This window comes from Oncorhynchus masou, chromosome 2, assembly GCF_036934945.1.
Source record: "Oncorhynchus masou masou isolate Uvic2021 chromosome 2, UVic_Omas_1.1, whole genome shotgun sequence".
Lineage (NCBI taxonomy): Eukaryota > Metazoa > Chordata > Actinopteri > Salmoniformes > Salmonidae > Oncorhynchus > Oncorhynchus masou.
Window position 1 is genome coordinate 25443681 of NC_088213.1, and position 20260 is coordinate 25463940.

At 46.4% G+C, this 20260-nt stretch overlaps 2 protein-coding genes across 7 annotated transcripts in view; one reads left to right on the top strand and one right to left on the bottom strand.

The window, feature by feature from the left end:
• Positions 1–15011, top strand: part of LOC135557437 (transcription initiation factor TFIID subunit 4-like) — a 127297-nt gene extending 112286 nt beyond the window's left edge. The window contains 1 exon segment of the mRNA XM_064990698.1: positions 12150–15011. Coding sequence (XP_064846770.1) covers positions 12150–12320 — 171 coding nt within the window. The 3' untranslated portion in view covers positions 12321–15011.
• An 838-nt stretch (positions 15012–15849) lies between these two features.
• LOC135557454 (BTB/POZ domain-containing protein kctd15) overlaps positions 15850–20260 on the bottom strand; it is a 29393-nt gene continuing 24982 nt past the window's right edge. For all 6 annotated transcript variants that reach the window (XM_064990764.1, XM_064990746.1, XM_064990739.1 and 3 more), the window contains one exon: positions 15850–19648. In XM_064990764.1, coding sequence (XP_064846836.1) covers positions 19490–19648 — 159 coding nt within the window. In that variant the 3' untranslated portion in view covers positions 15850–19489. The remainder of the gene's footprint in view (positions 19649–20260) is intronic.

Genomic DNA, 20260 nt, shown 5'->3' on the forward strand with positions numbered 1-20260 from the left:
ACGTTTATTAGAGCTGAATAAACTCCACATCAAATACATCACTTGGGCGATGTCAAAAGCCCCGGGCAAATCAGCCGACATCTGTTAACTCTTTCAAAATGGCCTCATCCAGCATGTCTGTGGGCGTATAGGGGAGAGGGAGAAAGATAGAGGGAGATGGGGACAGAGAAAAGAGTGGGTGAGAGAGAGGGAGAAAAAAATGGAGGGAGAGAAAGAGAGAGGGGCTCTGTTGCTGATTAATGGCTGCCGTAGGAGAGAGGGAGAGGCGGTTGGGCAGACGGAGAGTGCAGACCGAGCGTGGAGAGAGAGGGACTGCACTCCCACGGCTGGGCTACACACTATAAACAGAACTGAGGGAGGGAGGGAGGGAGGAGGAGAGGAGCGTTCCCTGGATGAAATGCAGCGTGGAGGTGAACATGTGGGAAAGCTTTGTGTTCCTGGCACACAGTCAGTCAGTCGGTACGGTGGTGATGGGAGGGCCTTTCCTAACTTCACAGAGCAGGGCGGCGGGTCGGGCTCTTTGACTAAGAGGGACTAACACCCTCACTCACCCTTTCACCACCGTCTGACCACTGGTCCCCCGTTAGATGTTCCCAGTTGCACAGCCGGCCAGCCACAGTCATGACTGTTGTACTGTTAATGTCTGGTTGTGCCTTGTCACAATAACTCCTGGTTTAGCTTGTCAATAAAGAGGTTTCATTGTAAGTCTGTTTGTAAGTCAGAGATTTTTTTTGTTGCCTTGAGGTTCAGGCTTTATGAACATGTGGAAAGGGATGGTTTAACATGTAAGTTGTAGGTTAATATGTACATATAGCCCACATAGCCAAGCTATTTCTTGACCTTATAGATTTTTTCCCAGAATGTGAAACACACACATTAGATGACTTTCCCATGTTGGAGAAACTGGGCAGACTGCTGTGTGCATATGCACTCTTGTCTGTCTGTGTGTCTACGCACCTGTCTGTGTCTGCATCCTCCTCTCCTCCCAGACCCCTGTCTGCATCCTCCTCTCCTCCCAGACCCCTGTCTGCATCCTCCTCTCCTCCCAGACCCCTGTCTGCATCCTCCTCTCCTCCCACCCCCTGTCTGCATCCTCCTCTCCTCCCAGCCCCCTGTCTGCATCCTCCTCTCCTCCCACCCCCTGTCTGCATCCTCCTCTCCTCCCAGCCCCCTGTCTGCATCCTCCTCTCCTCCCAGCCCCCTGTCTGCATCCCCCTCTCTCCCACCCCCTGTCTGCATCCTCCTCTCCTCCCAGCCCCCTGTCTGCATCCTCCTCTCCTCCCAGATCCCCTGTCTGCAGCCTCCATCCTCCTCTCCTCCCAGCCCCCTGTCTGCATCCTCCTCTCCTCCCAGACCCCTCATCTCCCAGACCCCTGTCTGCAGCCTCCTCTCCTCCCAGACCCCTGTCTGCATCCTCCTCTCCTCCCCTGTCTGCACCCTGTCTGCATCCTCCTCTCCTCCCAGCCCCCTGTCTGCATCCTCCTCTCCTCCCAGCCCCCTGTCTGCATCCTCCTCTCCTCCTACCCCCTGTCTGCATCCTCCTCTCCTCCCAGCCCCCTGTCTGCATCCTCCTCTCCTCCTACCCCCTGTCTGCAGCCTCCTCTCCTCCTACCCCCTGTCTGCATCCTCCTCTCCTCCCAGCCCCCTGTCTGCATCCTCCTCTCCTCCTACCACCTGTCTGCATCCTCCTCTCCTCCCAGACCCCTGTCTGCATCCTCCTCTCCTCCCAGCCCCCTGTCTGCATCCTCCTCTCCTCCTACCCCCTGTCTGCATCCTCCTCTCCTCCCAGACCCCTGTCTGCATCCTCCTCTCCTCCCAGACCCCTGTCTGCATCCTCCTCTCCTCCCACCCCCTGTCTGCATCCTCCTCTCCTCCCAGCCCCCTGTCTGCATCCTCCTCTCCTCCCACCCCCTGTCTGCATCCTCCTCTCCTCCCAGCCCCCTGTCTGCATCCTCCTCTCCTCCCACCCCTGTCTGCATCCTCCTCTCCTCCCAGACCCCTGTCTGCAGCCTCCTCTCCTCCCAGCCCCCTGTCTGCATCCTCCTCTCCTCCCAGACCCCTGTCTGCAGCCTCCTCTCCTCCCAGACCCCTGTCTGCATCCTCCTCTCCTCCTACACCCTGTCTGCATCCTCCTCTCCTCCCAGCCCCCTGTCTGCATCCTCCTCTCCTCCCAGCCCCCTGTCTGCATCCTCCTCTCCTCCCACCCCTGTCTGCATCCTCCTCTCCTCCCAGCCCCCTGTCTGCATCCTCCTCTCCTCCCAGACCCCTGTCTGCAGCCTCCTCTCCCTCCTACCCCCTGTCTGCATCCTCCTCTCCTCCCAGCCCCCTGTCTGCATCCTCCTCTCCTCCTACCACCTGTCTGCATCCTCCTCTCCTCCCAGACCCCTGTCTGCATCCTCCTCTCCTCCCAGCCCCCTGTCTGCATCCTCCTCTCCTCCTACCCCCTGTCTGCATCCTCCTCTCCTCCCAGCCCCCTGTCTGCATCCTCCTCTCCTCCCAGCCCCCTGTCTGCAGCCTCCTCTCCTCCCAGCCCCTGTCTGCAGCCTCCTCTCCTCCCAGACCCTGTCTGCATCCTCCTCTCCTCCCAGCCCCCTGTCTGCAGCCTCCTCTCCTCCCAGCCCCCTGTCAGTAAGCCTCCTCTCCTCCCAGCCCCTTGTCAGTAAGCCTCCTCTCCTCCCAGCCCCATGTCTGCAGCCTCCTCTCCTCCCAGCCCCTTGTCTGCACCCTCCTCTCCTCCCAGACCCTGTCTGCATCCTCCTCTCCTCCCAGCCCCCTGTCTGCAGCCTCCTCTCCTCCCAGCCCCTTGTCAGTAAGCCTCCTCTCCTCCCAGCCCCTTGTCTGCAGCCTCCTCTCCTCCCAGGCCCTCTCTGCAGCCTCCTCTCCTCTCAGCCCCTTGTCTGCACCCTCCTCTCCTCCCAGGCCCCTGTCTGCAGCCTCCTCTCCTCCCAGCCCCTTGTCAGTAAGCCTCCTCTCCTCCCAGCCCCTTGTCTGCACCCTCCTCTCCTCCCCGCCCCCTGTCAGTAAGCCTCCTCTCCTCCCAGCCCCCTGTCTGCAGCCTCCTCTCCTCCCAGCCCCCCTGTCTGCAGCCTCCTCTCCTCCCAGTCCCCTGTCTGCAGCCTCCTCTCCTCCCAGGCCCCTGTCTTCAGCCTCCTCTCCTCCCAGGCCTCTGTCTGCAGCCTCCTCTCCTCCCAGGCCCCTGTCTGCAGCCTCCTCTCCTCCCAGCCCCCTGTCTGCAGCCTCCTCTCCTCCCAGCCCCCTGTCTGCAGCCTCCTCTCCTCCCAGGCCCCTGTCTGCAGCCTCCTCTCCTCCCAGCCCCCTGTCAGTAAGCTGCCTCTCCTCCCAGGCCCCCTGTCTGCAGCCTCCTCTCCTCCCAGCCCCCTGTCAGTAAGCCTCCTCTCCTCCCAGCCCCCTGTCAGTAAGCCTCCTCTCCTCCCAGCCCCCTGTCAGTAAGCCTCCTCTCCTCCCAGCCCCCTGTCTGCAGCCTCCTCTTCTCCCAGGCCCCTGTCTGCAGCCTCCTCTCCTCCCAGGCCCCTGTCTTCAGCCTCCTCTCCTCCCAGGCCTCTGTCTGCAGCCTCCTCTCCTCCCAGGCCCCTGTCTGCAGCCTCCTCTCCTCCCAGCCCCCTGTCTGCAGCCTCCTCTCCTCACAGGCCCCTGTCTGCAGCCTCCTCTCCTCCCAGCCCCCTGTCAGTAAGCCTCCTCTCCTCACAGGCCCCTGTCTGCAGCCTCATCTCCTCCCAGCCCCTTGTCAGTAAGCCTCCTCTCCTCCCAGCCCCTTGTCTGCACCCTCCTCTCCTCCCAGGCCCTGTCTGCAGCCTCTTCTCCTCTCAGCCCCTTGTCTGCAGCCTCCTCTCCTCCCAGGCCCCTGTCTTCAGCCTCCTCTCCTCCCAGGCCCCTGTCTGCAGCCTCCTCTCCTCCCAGCCCCCTGTCTGCAGCCTCCTCTCCTCCCAGCCCCCTGTCTGCAGCCCCCTGTCTGCCTCCTCCCTCCCAGCCCCCTGTCAGTTAGCCTCCTCTCCTCCCAGCCCCCTGTCTGCAGCCTCCTCTCCTCCCAGCCCCCTGTCAGTAAGCCTCCTCTCCTCTCAGCCCCCTGTCTGCAGCCTCCTCTCCTCCCAGCCCCCTGTCTGCAGCCTCCTCTCCTCCCAGCCCCCTGTCAGTTAGCCTCCTCTCCTCCCAGCCCCCTGTCTGCAGCCTCCTCTCCTCCCAGCCCCTGTCTGCAGCCTCCTCTCCTCCCAGCCCCCTGTCAGTTAGCCTCCTCTCCTCCCAGCCCCCTGTCTGCAGCCTCCTCTCCTCCCAGCCCCCTGTCAGTAAGCCTCCTCTCCTCCCAGCCCCCTGTCTGCAGCCTCCTCTCCTCCCAGCCCCCTGTCAGTTAGCCTCCTCTCCTCCCAGCCCCCTGTCTGCATCCTCCTCTCCTCCCAGACCCCTGTCAGTAAGCCTCCTCTCCTCCCAGCCCCCTGTCTGCAGCCTCCTCTCCTCCCAGCCCCCTGTCTGCAGCCTCCTCTCCTCCCAGCCCCTGTCTGCAGCCTCCTCTTTTCCCATCCCATGTCTGCAGCCTCCTCTTTTCCCAGCCCCCTGTCTGCAATCTCCTCCTCTTCCCATCCCCTGTCTGCAGCCTCCTCTCCTCTCCACAGAGTGCTGATCCAGCAGTATTGGCTCTGCAGGGCCAACCAACCCTCTCTGGGCTATGTAGAGCTGTGTGTATGCCAGGAAAAGTGGGCCATTAACCCTCAGCCCTAAGGTGTGACCTGAGCCAAATCCAATATTGGCTCCAGCATCAAGGCCCAGTGCCACTCAAGTTCAAAGCTGCTGATCAGCAGAAAGACCCTAAACAATAACAGACCAAATGCTAATTCCTAAGACACCTAGGAGCTTCAACAGCACCAGACAATTAGCCAGGAGAGGAGAGGAGAGAGGGAGAGACAGAGAGAGAGAGGGAGAGAGAGAGAGAGAGAGAGAGAGAGAGAGCATACATTATTAATCAAGAGTACATTTAGTAAAGTGGGGACTAATCGTGGCTTTCTCTGCACCCAAGGTTGAACAGTAGATTAGGGAAGATAGAATATATTGAAGGTAGACTGACCTGAGCTCACCATTTCCTTATAGTGGAAGAAAGAAATCCTCCCTTTATGGTATAGATACTATCCTATAGTAATGAGTGAATAACACAGCAGTGTATGGAGGACAAATATCTAAATGAGGGTAAGCATCCCCTTGCTGTCTTCCTGATCAGTTTGTGTGCTGAAATATGTAGGCGCCATAATGATACTGAATGTACTATGCACATCATGTCAGTTGTGTGTTTCTGCATGTACATGCACACCCAGGCTCCCTGGTCTCTCCCAGCCAGGGTGAACTGCAGTGTGTCTAGCCCATTGGCACACTGTCATGTAAGAGTGTGGAGGTGAGGCGGTAAGGGCTGTAGCCAGTGTTAACGGACTGGGGCCCTTCTCTAGAGTATCCAGTCTCTATAGTCACCTCTCCTCTCAGCCCCCTGTCCTCTCCTCAGGTTCTCCACAGCTCTGTCTGTGTGTCTCAGGGCACCAAACAACTGGAACGTCTGAAAGGATGTATCCCTGTGTGTGTTGCAGGATGGATATGTCATGTGACATAATGCCTCGCAGCACCCATCACAGATAAAATGACAGATGCTGCTTTTTGCCTCGTGGATCTTTCTCAGCAGCAAAGACGATTTTGCAAAGACGAGCTCTCTCTGTCTGTCTCTCTCTCTCTATCTCTCTCTCCATGGTGACCTTACGAAGCGTACCATTCTGCCGTTCATTTAATGTCAGACACCATTACTATATAATTGCTGTTGACGAGAAAAGCGTGGTGTTTTGACTTCTCGCCTCTGCTTATATCTGACACTCAGCCATCTGCTTTGTTTTGTGTTTGTGATTGCCTTTTCCTATTTTCCCCCTTAACACGAGTCAACATGCATTTGAAAAGGGATTGGTCTCCATAGATACAGACAACAACAGACCGTGTGTTTGGGTTGCTGGCAGGTTGCAGGCTTATTAAGATGAGGGGAGGAGGAAGAGAAGAGGCTGCCTGCGTCGCTGCTGCGTTAGCTAAGTGAAATCAGCTTGGCTCGCTGGCAGCAGACTGACCTTTCTCCCTGTATTTGGATCACTTACCCAGGCTGAGGCTTGCCATGAACTGGGTCCGCACAGGAGCTGAGTGAGGCATTCTGGGAGCTCCAGACCACGAGGCCAGGGGGCTTGTAGTGATGTCCAGGGCTACTGCCCATCCCCACCTCACCCCTCCACGCTAGCGCCCCCCCCCCCGTCTGTTCAGGTGGATGGATGGCTTTGATTGGTGGAGTGTGTTGCTGTGACGCAGGGCGGTGGGGTGAGTGGCAGTAATTGGCATGGCAGCGGGCAGGCCCATCTTTCACCTGTGGACAGTCGTGATTGGCCTGATGAGCCAGGCAGGGTGAGGGTAGGGGCACTCCTTCCCAGTGAGGACCCTGGGGGCGGAGGTGACAGACGGAGGCCTGTCCCGTGTGCACCTCCACCCCGACTGGCCCTCCCGACTTGTCAACATCACTGACAGGAACAGATGTATGGAAGGGACAAATGGAACTCTATTTCCTATATAGAGCACTACTTTTTTCCAGAGCCATATGAGTACTATAGTGCACTCTATAGGGAATAACTTTTGACCAGAGCTCTATGAGTACTAAAGTGCACTCTATAGGGAATAACTTTTGACCAGAGCTCTATGAGTACTATAGTGCACTCTATAGGGAATAACTTTTGACCAGAGCTCTATGAGTACTAAAGTGCACTCTATAGGGAATAACTTTTGACCAGAGCTCTATGAGTACTAAAGTGCACTCTATTGGGAATAACTTTTGACCAGAGCTCTATGAGTACTATAGTGCACTCTATAGGGAATAACTTTTGACCAGAGCTCTATGAGTACTATAGTGCACTCTATAGGGAATAACTTTTGACCAGAGCTCTATGAGTACTAAAGTGCACTCTATAGGGAATAACTTTTGACCAGAGTACTATAGTGCACTCTATATGGAATAACTTTTGACCAGAGCCCTATGAGTACTGTAGTGCACTCTATAGGGAATAACTTTTGGCCAGAGTACTATAGTGCACTCTATAGGGAATAGCCTTTGACCAGAGTACTATTGTGCACTCTATATGGAATAACTTTTGACCAGAGCCCTATGAGTACTGTAGTGCACTCTATAGGGAATAACTTTTGACCAGAGCTATAGTGCACTCTATAGGAATAGCTTTTGACCAGAGTACTATAGTGCACTCTATAGGGAATAACTTTTGACCAGAGCTCTATGTGTACTATAGTGCACTCTGCATGGAATAACTTTTGACCAGAGTACTATAGTGCACTCTATAGGGAATAGCTTTTGACCAGAGTACTATAGTGCACTCTATAGGGAATAACTTTTGACCAAATTACTATAGTGCACTCTATTGGGAATAACTTTTGACCAGAGTACTATAGTGCACTCTATAGGGAATAGCTTTTGACCAGAGTACTATAGTGCACTCTATAGAAGCCATTTGATTAGATGTTCATAAGTCTTTTGACCAAAGTACTATAGTGCACTCTACTGGGAATAACTTTTGACCAGAGCTCTATGTGTACTATAGTGTACTCTATAGGGAATAACTTATGACCAAAGTACTATAGTGCACTCTATAGGGAACAACTTTTGACCAAAGTACTATAGTGCACTCTATAGGGAATAACTTTTGACAGAGCTCTATGTACTATAGTGCACTCTATAGGGAATAACTTTTGACCAGAGCTCTATGTGTACTATAGTGCACTCTATAGGGAACAACTTTTGACCAAAGTACTATAGTGCACTCTATAGGGAATAACTTTTGACCAGAGCTCTATGTGTACTATAGTGCACTCTATAGGGAATAACCTTTGACCAAAGTACTATAGTGCACTCTTTAGGGAATAACTTTTGATCAGAGCTCTGAGAGTACCCAGTGCACTCAAAATAACTTTTTAGTACTATAGTGCACTCTATAGGGAATAGGTTTTGACCAGAGTACTATAGTGCACTCTTCACAACTGTCTTTTGACCAAATTACTATAGTGCACTCTATTCGGAATAACTTTTGACCAGATGTACTATAGGACACCATAGGAATAGCTTTTGACCAGCTCTATAACCTGGGAATAACTCTGCAGCCAATAACGTCGATGAGAACTCTATAGGGAATAGCTTTTGACCAGAGTACTATAGTGCACTCTATAGGGAATAACTTTTGACCAGAGTACTATAGTGCACTCTATAGGGAATAGCTTTTGATCAGAGTTGAGGAGAGGTATAGTGCACTCTATAGGGAATAACTTTTGACCAGACCTCTATAGTGCACTCTATTGGGAATAACTTTTGATCAGAGTACTATAGTGCACTCTATAGGGAATAATTTTTGACCAAATGTTGGACTATAGTGCACTCTATAGGGAATAACTTTTGACCAGAGTACTATAGTGCACTCTATAGGGAATAGCTTTTGACAGCGTGAGTACTATAGTGTTGTCTATAGGGAATAACTTTTGACCAAAGTACTATAGTGCACTCTATAGGGAATAACTTTTGACCAGAGATCCCGTAGTGCACTCTAGGGAGACCAAAGTGTTATAGTGCACTCTAGGGAATAACTTTTGACCAATGAGCTTTGAGGGCACTCTATCGGAATAACTTTTGACCTGAGCTGTAGTCTATAATAGCACTCTATAGGGGAATAACTTTTGACCAGGCTCTATGAACTATAGTGCACTCTATAGGAGTTTGCAATCTAGAGATATGCATCATCTTGACCAAAGTACTATAGTGCACTCTTTAGGGAATAACTTTTGATCAGATAATGGTACTATAGTGACTCTATAGGGAATAACTTTTGACCAGAGCTCATGGCTACAGAGTGACTGCTATAGGGAATAACTTTTGACCAGAGTACTATAGTTACACTCTATAGGGAATAGCTTTTGACCAGAGTACTATAGTGCACTCTATAGGGAATAACTTTTGACCAAATTAAAATATGTGCACTCTATAGGAATAACTTTTGACCAGAGTACTATAGTGCACTCTATAGGGAATAGCTTTTGACCAGAGTACTATAGTCCCTCTATAGGGAATAACTTTTGCCAGAGTGACCAAAGTACTCATAGTGCACTCTAGCAAATAACTTTTGACGGCTCTATGTGTACTATAGTGTACTCTATAGGGAATAACTTATGACCAAAGTACTATAGTGTTCTCTATAGGGAACAACTTTTCCTCCGACCAAAGTACTAGTGCAGCTCTATAGGGAATAACTTTTGACCAGAGCTTGGTTACTATAGTGCACTCTATAGGAGGACGCATGTGCTTTTGACCAGAGCTTTATGACCAACTTTTGCACCTATAGTACTATAGTGCACTCTATAGGGAATTTTTGACCAAAGTGAGACTAGATAGTACTACTAACAAATGGAATAACCTTTGACCAAAGTACTAAGTGCACTCTTTAGGGAATAACTTTTGATCAGAGCTCTATGAGTACTATAGTGCACTCTATAGGGAATAACCTTTGACCAGAGCTCTATGAGTACTATAGTGCACTCTATAGGGAATAACTTTTGACCAGAGTACTATAGTGCACTCTATAGGGAATAGCTTTGACCAGAGTACTATACTGCACTCTATAGGGAATAACTTTTGACCAGAGCTCTATGAGTACTATAGTGCACTCTATAGGGAATAACTTTTGACAGAGTACTATAGTGCACTCTATAGGAATAACTTTTGACCAGAGCCCTATGAGTACTGTAGTGCACTCTATAGGGAATAACTTTTGGCAAGTACTAGTGCACTCTATAGTCTGTAATAGTTTTGACAGAGTACTATAGTGCACTCTATCCGGGAATAACTTTTGACCAGAGCTCTATGTACTATAGTGCACTCTACGAATAACTTTGTCCTGTGAGTGACGCTTTGCTTGTTTGACAGAGTACTATAGATTTCTATAGGAATAACTTTTGACCAAAGTACTATAGTGCACTCTATTGGGAATAACTTTTGACCAGAGCTCTATGTGTACTATAGTGTACTCTATAGGGAATAACGTTTGACCAGAGCTCAAAGTACTATAGTGCACTCTATAGGGAATAACTTTTGACCAAAGTACTATAGTGCACTCTATAGGGAATAACTTTTGACCAGAGCTCTATGTGTACTATAGTGCACTCTATAGGGAACAACTTTTGACCAAAGTACTATAGTGCACTCTATAGGGAATAACTTTTGACCAAAGTACTATAGTGCACTCTTTAGGGAATAACTTTTGATCAGAGCCCTATGAGTACTATAGTGCACTCTATAGGGAATAACTTTTGACCAGAGCTCTGTGTACTATAGTGCACTCTATAGGGAATCACTTTTGACCAAAGTACTATGGTGCACTCTTTAGGGAATACCTTTTGATCAGAGCCCTATGAGTACTATAGTGCACTCTATAGGGAATAACTTTTGACCAGAGCTCTATGTGTACTATAGTGCACTCTATAGGGAGTAACTTTTGACCACAGCCCTATGAGTACTATAGTGCACTCTATAGGGAATAACTTTTGACCAGAGCTCTATGTGTACTATAGTGCACTCTATAGGTAATAAGGTTCTATTTGGGACGCGCCTTGAGACTACGGGGAGGCTGTGGCCACCATTACTCTCTAGGGGTTTGCAGGGTATTTGAAGCTAGATACTGTCATGGATACAAAGTCTATATGGTGAGTTTGTACAACTGCACTGTCGTCTTGGGTCCTCTAAATCCATACCTTTCATATGCTTGCAATTAGGCTCTGTCTATACAACTGTATGTTTATAGAGTGGTGCAATCAATGTATTTGTAGGAGGGTGTTATGGGGAGTTCCTCACGGAAATGGCTGAGTGGGCATTTTGGTGGATTTGCCACCTGATGTTTTTCATTTGGAAATGTAAGCGGTTGTCTGTGATTTATGCCAGGGCAGAACCCTATACACTCATTCTATATTTCAATATAATTCTTTGCATAGAATTAAACAAACAAGGAGTTCCTTTTCAGAATGGAAAAGTCAGCTCAAAATGTGTTCATTTCCAGGGCGATATAATGAGCTATAAAGACAGTTAAATATGAAAATCTTCCCCCTCAGTCTGAGTACATCAAGAATGTTTTCATTATCTTCACATTCTGCTAGTTTAAGTGCAATGCTATACATCATTTCTTTGTTTACTAGAATGCACGTAATGTTCTGGACTTCATTAAAATCAGCGTTGATCTCGTTCTCTTACTCTACGAGAGGGTATTACTTTGTTAAAACTGAAGTAAGGGCTTGTAAGTAAGCATTTCACTGTAAGGTCTACACCTGTTCTATTCGGCGCATGTGACAAAAAACATTTGATTTTAATTAAGTGTATGTGCTTAATTGTTGAGGCTAGCCTATATGCATTACTCAAATATTTCCTGTCTAAAAAGGATGTGTTCATTTTTAGACATGGGATACAGTCAAGGTATATCTTCAACCGGTTGGGTGACTTAGACACAGAGCAGTGAAAGCATTCACAGTATTGAAAGCCTTGTCATGATTGGATGATATTGATGTTAGAGATATGTTGTCCCTTACTTACTTTACCTTCCCCTCTCTCTGTCTCTTCTCTATGTCTCTTCTCTATGTCTCTTCACTCTGTCCCCTCTCTCTGTCTCTTCTCTCTGTCTTTTCTCTCTGTCTCTTTTCTCTGTCACTTCTTTCTTGCTCTTCTCTCTGTCTTTTCTCTCTGGCTCTTCTCCCTGGCTCTTCTCCCTGGCTCTTCTCCCTGGCTCTTCTCCCTGGCTCTTCTCTGTCCCCTCTCTCTGTCTCTTCTCTCTGTCTCTTCTCTCTGTCCCCTCTCTGTCTCTTCTCTCTTGCTCTTCTCTCTGTCTCTTCTCTCTGGCTCTTCTCTCTGTCTGTTTGAGTGCCAAACAAAACATTTTTAACTTTAATTGGTTATTTAATTCTTACCAGCCACCTACAGCCGCTTGCCTTGGAGCAGACCCTCTGCCCCTCTCCTCTCTCTGTCCTCAGGTGTACATGATGTTGAGATGGATCTGTTGTCCCAGGACTCACCCCTGTCCTCTCTCGCTCTCTTTCCTCAGGTATCAGGCAGCTCAATGGGGTCGCCGGGTGCCGCCTCCTCCCCCACCACGTCGTCACAGCGACAACGTCAACGCATCACCCGCGTCAACCTCAGGGACTTCATTTTCTACATGGAGCAGGAGAGAGAGACAGCCCACTCACTTCTGCTCTACCGGGCTCTGCTCAAGTAGCACCCTCCTCTCTCTCCCAGCACCCTCCTCTCTCTCCCTTACCATCTTCTTCTACCCCTGCAATGTGCCTTCAATCGGGTCAGATGTTTCAGCTCAGTGTCTGTTGTGATGTTGATATTAACGTAGCTTTTGATTTAAAAGCGAGAGAAAAAACTCACTAAAATATATTGTATGTGTCTTTATCTGTTTTAGCTTCATGATAAATACACTGAGTACCAAACATTAAGAACACCTTCCTAATATTTTCCTTTTGCCCCCAGAACAACTCAGTTTGTCCGGGTCTTTACTCTACAAGGTGTCGAAAGTATTCCACAGGGATGCTGGCCCATGTTGACTCCAATGCTTCCCACAGTTGTCAAGTTGGCTGGATGTCCTTTTGGTGGTGGACCATTCTTGATACACATGGGAAACTGTTGAGTGTGAAAAACCCAGCAGTGTTGCAGTTCTTGACATAAACCGGTGCGCCTGGGACCTACTACCATACCCTGGTCACCTTCTTTAACCTGTCTCCTCCCCTTCATCTAAACTGATTGAAGTGGATTTAGCAAGTGACATCAATAAGGAATCATAGCTTTCACCTGGAGACACCTGGTCAGTCTATGTCATGGAAAGAGTAGGTGTTCTTAATGTTTTGTACACTCAGTGTATATGTATTTAGAGTGTTGACTTTAAGGCCATGGTGATGCAAACTCCTTGTGTATTATTGGGACTGGGTTTTTAAGGAGAAATGTGTTTTTGTGTCTAAGGACCTGAGCCAGTACTTTTTCCATGTCAGTTGTAAATTTGATGTCCCAGGCGAAATACTGAATGAACCATCTCAAAGTGATTTTCTTTAAAATAATCCTATTCTGAATTTAATACAGCCTACAATATTCATTAGAACTTATTTGTTGAACAAAGTTCAGTGAATATGGTCACACAAAACTAACAAGTCATAGAGTGGTCTGATTCTTTATACCAGAAACTTACCAGAGCAGCTTTTTGGAAAGTTTATCTTCAGAAAATGGATTACAGCATAACAGAAATCAAGCTCTTTAAATGTAAATAGTAATTTTGAATACTTTTAAACAGCATGTATGATATTTTTACCACATGTAATGTTAATTACTCAATACTGAGATATTCTGTAAAATCATGTGCGTTGAAATGTGTTATGATGTTATTTGGATCCCCATTAGCTGACGCCATGACGACAGCTAGTCTACCTGGGGTCCGACACAAAACGAAAAAGACATTACAGACAAAAATACTTTGTAATTTACATACAGTACACTTAAAAAACATGAACAAATGGAAAATACCTGAAAGGTAACATTTAACTGTCATTAGGAAAAATTTTATTCTTTGTATTCTTTCACTTTCTAAACTTTGTTTTAATGCAATGCAGATCGTCTCATCCAATCCAACAGGTCAATCATTAGAGTTACTACAGTCCACCAATATGGTGGATTCGGGCCAGTCACCCTCATTGAGCAATGCACAATAGTCTCTCTATACCCAAACGTATGGAGAGACTCGAGAGACTCTTTTTTCCTAGATGTCCCTGTAGAATGTAGACGTTGCCCATCTGTCTCATTGTTTGTTTCCATTTCCACAATACTTTAGGTTGTCTGAAGAACCTATTCTGTGAAGCCAGGTCCATACCCTCAGCAGACGCCCAGAGTGCAGTCTGGTCGTTCGACAAGCAGCTCTTATCTTAGGGTTTCCTCTGTTTCACTTCAAGACTATTAACAACACATATCAGACGTGTGAGCAGCTGGACAGTTGTTGAAGTAGAGTTTTGAGAATTCTTCCTTTAAGCCTAATATTGACATTGCAATGTTTTTAGAGTTGTATGTTTTTATGTTCTCTCTAGAACGAGAGATGGGAGGCGACTGCCTCTCTGTCAGTAGCTCTACATCCTTGTCATTAGGGTCCAACTCTGCAAGGCCTCAGTGTTGTCACCTGTTTCTGACCATCCTCTTATTAACATGGCCTTTCTCTTATTGGTTGGTTGTGAATAGCCTCTATGCAGCTTGTCTTGTGTCGCTTTGTCATTTATTTGTTGAATGGGCAACATTTGAAATGAATGTTCATTGAAGTTCTTTCTAACAGCACTATTATATACAGTTTTTTTTATTACTTATACAATGAGAAAAAAACAGAACGCTGTGTTACCAATGTATAGAAAGAAATAGTTCCTGTCTCTTAAGCATCAAACAGTATTGTCAGTTGGTGTTGAAAGGGAAACTTATTTTTGAACTATTTATATATTTTTCTTTTGAGTTCTTTTTTCATTGGCATTTCATTTGCCACATTTTAGGCAATGCAATTTTATCTCAAAAGAACTTATCGTTGAAAAAATTGAAGTTTAAAAGAAGCACAAAAAATAACTATTTGTTCAGTGGTTAATATTTGAATAATTATTTGTATGATTTCTGATAAATAAATAAGCAGGAGAACATTTCTACTACTTCAGCTTTTTAGCCAAAATATAAGGATTACTGATGTACCCCGTTGGAAGATGTTTTAATGTATGGATCATTTGTAAATATTGCTTACAGGACCATGTGTTTATTAGGACTATGTTATTTTTGGTAAACTCTGTACATATCCTGAAAATGTCCTGTTTGTGTGAAAAACATACTTCTGTATTTGTACCTATTTTGTAAAATAATAAATAAACTGTTTACTAAACTAAGCAGAAACAGACTTTTGTGATTTGAGTACAATTTCTTTGAATATCCATAATATCCATATCCATCTGTAATATGTTTCGTTACACTTGATACCATACAGTACAATTCTGTAGTTTTGCAGAGCAGCTGGATTTGGTGGTACAGCTTTATTAAAGTACTGTACTTAAATTGTGTAGCTGTAGCTTAAGTGTTGTAATGACTGTACTATATAACAGGTTAGTATGTTAGCTATGCATAGTAATCAGTTTCTCTTAATTATTTAAGTTTAACCACAAAATCAACAGTAATGTTTTTACAAACAGTTAGTTGGACCCAAACTGAAATTGACTATTGAAACCAACTTCATATCCATTTACTAGCATTTCACATGCTAAGTACAAATCGAGTTAAGTACCAGTACTAGAGACCAAGAAGAAGTCCCCTCCGGATTCTACTGCTAATTAAGCAGCAGGATTTTGAAAAGACCAAAACGTTTAACTCGGTGCAAAACCCAGGGATTTGGGAGCAGATTCTGGTGTTTGTTGTCCAGATGCAGAGATCTGGGAGCATGCAGGGACATACCCATGCAGGGGCATACCCATGCAGGGACTAAACTGGTGCTCTGCAAAGATATGTTTGTGCAGGGTCTGACACATTTGTCTGGGGGATTATAGTATATTATAGTATATTGAGAGTTCACTTCAGGTCAAACTGAAAAAGTTCATGACCACCTAAGAAACCACAAGAGATCTGTTTTACATGTAACTGCATGAGGTGTACTGTATTTTCCCTCTTGAAAGAGACAGTGTTAGTGCAGATGAAAGGAGGAAAAAAACACCCTATTATCCAAGAAATGACACAAAGGACAGGAATGAGGCAGAAAATATACAGTACATCCTTTTATTATCGCAAATATGCAAGAAAAATCAAATGGACACACTGTAAGTGAACACATGCCCTTTAATACCACAGTCTAATTATTAAAACATGTTCAATAATATACATTTTGTACCTTAAGTATACCCTTTGAAATGTGTTTAATCCATATGTACACAACATAATGCTTGTAAATTGGAAATTATTTTCATTATTTTTGTTTCGTAGTGAGTGAGAGGACTTAGAGGTCTCTTTTTTATTAAGACTGTCGAGGGCTCAGTAAAAACCAGAGTCCTGATAACAATTTAATATACAAACAACTGTACAACTAACTGCCCTCCGGTCTCTCGACTTCACACCACACAGAGAAGTGGTAGGACTCCTTGTCAATTTTGGTCTACCAACTTACTGACCACAAATTACTAAAAGAAAATGGTACGATCTCAGAAAAAAATGGTGCTATGTGGCAACCTGTGTCCCTGTAGGGGAACCCTCTGAAAAAAGGTTCCAGATAGAACCATTTAATATCAGAGAGCTATTTCTGGTTCCAAATAGCACCCTTTAACAGGTTCTATTTGGAACCCAAAACGGTTCTATCTGGAGTCAACTTTCAGGGGGTTCTCCTACAGGGACAAATGGTGCTGCACAGCACTCCTTTTTTCTGAGAGTATGTGTGAAAACATACAATATGTTAGAGGAAATGGCCCAGTAATGTAATGAGGTATCTGTGAGAACCTGCCACCTGTAAGAGGTATTGTTGAGTTGCTTTACTCTTGTGTCAACAGGGAAGTAAACTGATGAAGGTGAGTTAAATGCTGCCACATACTGTAACTATTCAGAACCATTGAGAACTGAGCCGGTTCCCTTCAGATGTAAAGTTGAATCTAGAGATACCAGAGGACATAAAGTAGGGAGGGAATGATTGTTTGGTCTGGTGCGGTGCGGTCCAGTGAGCCATGGGGGTAACGTTAGGAGGGTGCTCTGTACAGAAGGGTCTGGGAATGTGATGACGCAGTGGGGGGCACAACCCTTGTCTCTACTGGCATTGCTGAGGAGCTGGGAGTACATGGGAGCCCGGGGGATCCGCTGGGCTCTGAAGCCCCACATCCCTCAGCAACATGAAAGGCCTGGTTGGCCATTCCCTTTGAGGCGACTGGATACAAGGGCCCAGGCCAGTAGCAGGTCAGAACAAAGAGGAGCCTGATTGGGAGGGAGGCCCCCCAGGAGGTCTGTGCTGCCTTCTGGACTTCTTGGAGCTAAACTAACTAACTAACCTGACCATCTTTAAAAACTGAAGACTGAAGAAGTCCTGGGGCTTGTTTAATCAGTGGACATCCACAGAGAAGACACTGGACACTAGGACCAAGAGGAGAGTTGGTTTGTGTCAAATTAGACTCCCATCCCATTTGAATTAAGATTTTTGTGATGTTTAGTGAAACACCCACCATAGGAGGTTTCAAAACAAACTCATTAACAAGCCGGTGCTGAACCAAGATCAGAATGGGCCTCTTTTTGATCTATTATTTTGGAATGGATGAAACACAGTTACACAGATATAAAGTATGACAACTTTATACTCTTTCTTTCTTGTTTCTCTCTTTGATCCACAAATGTAGAGAATCAAACCATGGAATCACAGCAGGATAGAGTAAGTGCCTCCCACTCTTTTTCTCTGTAAACAATGCTCTGATGCTCAGCTTACAGTTCATTTTAGGTTATGCTGCTGCAGACATGTGAAGAGTGATTGAAATAATCCTGCCTTAGAAATGAAATGACAGACAGTCAGCAAGACAAACATCAGGGGCTTCCATGATTGAAGTATTGAATTGAATTGTTGATGTATTGAAGTATTCTTTCAATTGTCAGACTATTTGTACTGTGTTTGTTTGTATAAAATAGTTTTGAATAATCATAGTGATTTCTGTGTCAAATAAACAATTATGAAAACATGAATTTTAAACTTTGTACAATAATCAAATAGGCAACTTAGCTTTATCACCGAAGTTTGCTATTACTTACATTGGGCTCTCTCAACATATTAATATGTGCTAATTACTATAAACACAATGAGATAATGTCTGGGTTGATTTGGCACTGGTCATCAGGACGTATACTAAGAACTTTTTGGGGATGGCAGAAGTTTTGTAGATAATGAGTTATAAGTGCAAACAAAGTTATCAAGCATTTAGAGTGCATCTCATCACAATCATGGAGATACACTGATCTACCTCAGTTCACATGGTCCTTGTCAAGTTAGGAACATTCTGGCATTCCACAACCAGCAACACATTCAGAGCCTTCATATACAATTTCATTCAGATTTTCTCACTTCACATTGCAGATCATTTTACCTTTTGACTTTTAACTTTTTAATAAATATATGTACTCTCACATTGTTAATCTTATTTGATGTAAGATATGTTTGACAGCTAATTGTGACAAAGCCAATGCACTTTATGCATGCTACAAATGTTTCCTCTGAAAGATGTAGAAGTAGCCAGGTTCCCTTTGCAGCCCCATTTAAACAATGAGACCTTCTCCAGCTCTGAATGCATTACCAGCCAGACTGCTGCTTTAGCCACGTAGCCTCCAGACATAATAGTGTTTCTATAGCCACTGCCAAGTCTCTCTCTCTCTCTCTCTCTCTCTCTCTCTCTCTGTATCTCTCTCTCTCTCTCTGTATCGCTCTCTCTCTCTATGTCTCTCTGTCTCTCTCTCTATTTCTCTCTCTCTTTCTCTCTCTCTCTCCCTCTCTCGCCCTGTCTCTCTCTTTCTCTCTCTCTGTCTCTCTCTTTCTCATTCTCTCAAGCTTTCAAACCTAATGACTTTGAATACAACGTTCATACATCCTTCATATAGGAGGGGAAAAATACAACAATCCTATTAATAATTGTTTACACCATGTTGTGACAGAACAGCAAAAAAACAGAGAAAAAAGTTGTACTTTATAAACAACAATGAAAATAAGAAAGACAATCAATCGGACCTCCCTTGGCTGCGAGGCCTGGTTGCTGGCTATAAGAGCAATGTGGGCTGGATGGCTGTCACTTCCTCCTCTTCCTCTCTGTCAGCCCTGCCCCTTGTCAGGCCAGGCCTCCCTAAATAGCACCTGTCTTGTCCCCACTCAGCTGCAATGGACGGCGCACACAACACATGGGCCTCACACAGACACGTACGGGACTGGACGACACACCGCCATGCGCTGCACTGAGGGCAAGGGGGCCGTGCTCCTCACTGAGGTCAGGACACCTCTTCACAAGGGGTCAGAGAGCCTTACAACTGGAGGAAAAAGAGATTGGTCACGGTGCTTAAATGGTTCAAGAGATGGAGCTGCTGTTTCAGTCTTTCTGTTCATCATCATAGTCCTATATTCCTTTGGGTGTTATTAGTAAACAGAATCAAATCCTTTTGTTTTTTTCTTTCCTTTTTTGTGTTTATACTACATTCCCCTTAGAGCACTGAGTTTCTCAGAGCTGGCAACGTTACCAGGCGTCTGCTAATACTTAGGTGTTTCTTGCTGGGTTGGTTTTTGTGGTGTGAGGTGGAGGGATATTAGGGTTTGGGTTTGTTCTGTTCTGTCCAGTAGGGGGGTGAGGAGCCCCTCGTGGCTAGTCCCTCTCCTCTCCTAGAGTTTCTCTAGTCCAGGGGCTCCTGTTTTATCCTGATGGGGGTGTTCATGGACATACTCCGCCGGTCCTCACGGCACAGCACGTACTCGCTGAACTGGGAGGAGTCCACCCCGCCGCCGCAGGACGCTGCCACACTGAAACCCTTCTGGAACAGACGCTCTAGAACCTGCAGGGACAGAGCAACCACAGAGGATTAATCAATCAAATCTATTCATAAAGCCTTTGTACATTAGCAGCCACAAAATGCTTTGCAGTAACCAGCCTAGACCCGAACGAACAAGTAGAAGCACAGTGGCCAGGAAAAACTCCCAAAGGGTTAACACAGACTTATCAATAATAATGACCTTGACCACCCACCACCTCCTCATCAATCAAAGCACATTTACTGGTGATGAGTCACGTATACAGTAGTATCATGGTGGTGGGTGGTGTTGAAGGATCTGCTGATGATGATATGAGGGCATGAGCTCAAAGAGATGGAGGGTGTTGGGTGTGTATTAGAGAGAGTTAGCTAGGTGTGTTTAGAGGGAGCTGACTTGAGTTCAGTATATGGAGAGATAACTAGGGCTCCTAATTGGAGTAATGAGCAGTAGGGGTTGAGGAGTGAGGCTGAGGCCTGTAAGATACTGGGAGCTGTGAGGGGCTGTGAGCAGCTGTGAGGGGCTGTGAGAGGCTGTGAGGAGCTGTGAGGGGCTGTGAGAGGCTGTGAGAAGCTGTGAGGAGCTGTGAGGGGCTGTGAGAGGCTGTGAGGGGCTGTGAGGGGCTGTGAGGGGCTGTG